Source organism: Pteropus alecto, unplaced genomic scaffold (genome assembly GCF_000325575.1).
Source record: "Pteropus alecto unplaced genomic scaffold, ASM32557v1 scaffold143, whole genome shotgun sequence".
In the NCBI taxonomy this organism is placed as follows: domain Eukaryota; kingdom Metazoa; phylum Chordata; class Mammalia; order Chiroptera; family Pteropodidae; genus Pteropus; species Pteropus alecto.
In genome coordinates, this window is record NW_006434828.1 from 2766846 (window position 1) to 2770198 (window position 3353).

At 62.7% G+C, this 3353-nt stretch overlaps 1 protein-coding gene across 5 annotated transcripts in view; it reads left to right on the forward strand.

Annotated features, from left to right (window-relative positions):
* Positions 1 to 3353, forward strand: part of SCLY (selenocysteine lyase) — a 43878-nt gene that overhangs the window by 32569 nt on the left and 7956 nt on the right. For all 5 annotated transcript variants that reach the window (XM_015587860.2, XM_015587862.2, XM_025045415.1 and 2 more), the window contains 2 exons: positions 2447 to 2530; positions 3009 to 3108. In XM_015587860.2, the coding sequence (XP_015443346.1) occupies positions 2447 to 2530; positions 3009 to 3108 (184 nt within the window). The remainder of the gene's footprint in view (positions 1 to 2446; positions 2531 to 3008; positions 3109 to 3353) is intronic.

The window sequence follows — 3353 nt, forward strand, 5'->3', positions numbered from 1 at the left end:
AGAGCAGAGACACACACGGCACCAGTGACAGGCGGTCCGGGGCCGGCTGGGACTCTGCTGAGCACGTGTGGCCTGGGTGGGGCAGTGCCCGGCAGCGGTAGCGCCGTGCAGGGGCGGGAGGGGCCCGGGGCCTGACAGCACAGCCGGAGTCCCCGTCAGGAGCCCCAAGGCCAGGCCAGTCGCAGTGCAGAGGGGGACGCATGGGGGCTGTCCCTTCCCAGGGGAACTGAATGGCCCATTCGCCGAGAAGTGGGCAGAGCGGTCGACCTGGCAGGTGCCGTCTGCAGCCAACTGCCACAGGGGTAGGGGAGGGGACGAGGAGGGGCTGGCAGCACAGCCCAGGGGGACAAGTGTTCAGTGGCCCGCACAACTATAAGAGGAGAATGTTACTGTCCAGCCTGGTCTTTGTGTCTCACTTGTGACAAGACAGGCCGCAGGGGACTCTGGCTCAGCCACTCTGTGACTGGGGGTGATGCAGTGCACCCACTTTCACCTGGCCTGTATCGGGGGGCATTGGTCTGGGTGCTTTTCAGGCGCTGTAACCCCAGCAGCACAGGCCACCACGCTGTTTCCACGCCTGACGTGCCAGCGGCCTGTGAAGGTGGACCGTGAAAGCCAGACCATGTTTAGGGGCTGGGGGGGCCACCATGAGCCTCGCATGACCCAGCTCAGAGCCCCCTTACGAGGATAAATGGGCAGGACCCCATGTTCGCGGGGCCCTGTGCTGAGTGCTGTGAAAACCAACAGGTGGGCGAGCCGCGGCCTCAGACACCGCACGTGGAGAATTCCGGCCCCGCCAGCTCTGCTGGCAGCCAGCGCCTTGGGGAGATCGTGCTCATGACCCCAGCGGATGGACCGATACGAGATGTGCAGCTCGAGGTCTGCGGGGCGGGCTGCGTGTGCTTAGCGGAAGGGAAAGCTCTTCCCCAGTGTCCTGTGAGGACTACGGTGACCCCACAGCAGAGCGTGCTCAGGCTGCCGGTGTGCGCCGTCCTGAGCCCTGGCCGGTGGTAGCAGCTTCCTAAAGAGATTCCTCTTCATTTGGTGGCCCACCTGAACCCTGGCGCCTCCCAGCCCCACAGGGACCCCTGCCTGCTCCCGGCCTGCACCTGGGCCCCGAGCCTCTGACTCCATCGTCCACTTGGGGACAAACGCCGTCCCCTCCACGCTCTCCCTGCCCAGTCTGGCTTTCCACCCTCCCCCGTGTTCCCTGGGGAGTGTCCTGCTGTTGTCCCCTCCTGCTCCTCTGCCAGAACGTTCCCCCAGCCTTTGAAACTGCCCTTCCCCAGTCCTCACCCCTCCAGTGTCCCCTGCGCTTCTCTGCCCCAGGGGTGGCCCGTGAGCACTGGCCCTTCCCTCCCGTCCTGACCAGTGTCGCTGCCCGTTCCTCTGCTGAAACTGGCTGAGCCGCGTCGTCACATCCTTGTCTGTGCCGTGGCCGCTCTGGGACGCTTTCCCCTCTGGCTGGCTCCCCCTGCGCCTGGCTGCCCTCCTGGGCCTCTGTCTTCTGGCCCCTACGGCCATCCCAGCTCCCTCTCCTGGTGTAACTCGGACACCAGCCTGTGCTCAGGCCTTTGAACTTGACATCTCAGGGCAGGTCCTGACTTTTCTTGGGAGACTCACGTCCCCACCTACTTCCTCGACATTTCCTCTTGGTTCGCAAGTGTCCTGCCGCCTCCTCCATCGTTCCCCTCTCTCCCCGGGGCACCTCCCACCATCCAGGTTCTCACTTGATCCCGCCCTTGACCCCTGCACCCGATTCCCGTCTCCACGACAGCGGGGATCTGCCTCTTGTCCATTGCCACAGCCACCGACTCTGCCAGGCGACCCCCATCCTTGATTGACAGCTGCTCGTCTCCCGTTCCCCACACGGCGTCCAGAACGATGGGGAAACGTGCACATCAGCCGCCCAGCCCATCCTCAGACTCTGGGGCGAGTGCCCTGCTGCCCTTAGCTCAGGGCCCGTTGCCACCAGGGCCTCCAGGGCCCAGTCCCCTCCCTCTGTCCCAGGAGCGCCCTCACCCTTCCCTCCACCATGACGTTGGTGGCCGTGTGCCACCTCCACGCCCCCGCCGCCCCGTAACGGTGGCCTGCAGAGCGGTCCCCCTCTGCTCCTGTGTCCTCTGTCTCTGAAGGGACAGGATGTGCCTCGAGGGCTGGGGTTCTTTTTGGTCTTAGCATGCTGTGGCGTCTCGTGCCTGGCGGTGTCGGGAAGTGTCTAATAAAGTAAGTTTCTGTGGAAGAGGAGCAGATGACACTTTGAGCACTTATGGCCCCTGTCACAGGGTCACTCGAGAAGCACTGTCTATGATGTTCCAGAAAATGAGCAGTTTAGGGAATGTCCCCTCTCTGTCATCAGGAACTATCACCTCTGCTACTTAAAGCCCTTTGCTCCCCTTTACGATGATCGAACGCTTTCTCCCGCTGCCGCCTTCCTGTGTTCCAGGCCGCTGAGCTGGTGACAGAGAACTGCGAGGCTTATGAGGCCCACATGCGGGACGTTCGGGACTACCTGGAGGAGAGGCTGCTGGTGAGTGCCGCCGCCAGCCTGGGCCGGGTCAGGCTCCTTCAGCCAGCGAGCAGAGGACGGGGACTCGCGGCCTGGGGAGCACGCACGACGTGGTGGTCGATTAACGGGATGAGAGGAGCTGGGAGGACTGCAGCCCAGTGCCCGGGGACCCTGGGGACAACCAAGGTCACGAGCAAAGAGGGAAGAATTAAATGACAAGCCGTAGCGGGAGTCAGAAACCCCCCAAGGGGGTCACCTTCCTCGCAGACTCAGGACGGAGCACACCAGAGGTGGCGTATCTCATGACCGGGTGTGGGAGGCCCACGTGCATTCAGAATTTTTTCTCCTGATGCGTAAAAACGAGATCATTGTTTTAGTGTTAAGGTTGAGATTTTGTCTTCCAGAGGAGTCTAAAGTTCAAACAGTTGGTGTGGGCAGGGTGGGGCGGGGTGGGGCGTGTGCTCTGAAGCCATCAGTGAATATTTCATTGATTTTTCAGGCTGAATTTGGTAAGAAAGTTCATCTCAACAGCCAGTTTCCCGGGACTGAGCGACTGCCCAACACGTGCAACTTTTCCATCCGGGGACCCCAGCTCCAAGGTGACGACCGTCTCCTCCTGGTCTCCCCAGTGCTGGAGGCTGGCGGGAGCGGGCTGGGCTGGGCTGGGCTAGCTGGCCGCCCGCCAGGGGACATGGGGAGCGGAGTCGGCAGCCGTCCCGTGGTGGGCTGGAGCTCCTGACTCTGCTCCTTGCTCTGGCACCCAGGACGCGGGTCGTGTCCGGTGCTCCACGGTCCTAGTGCCACCAAAAGCTCTTAGGCAAGGCCGTCAGATGAGCTCCACGTA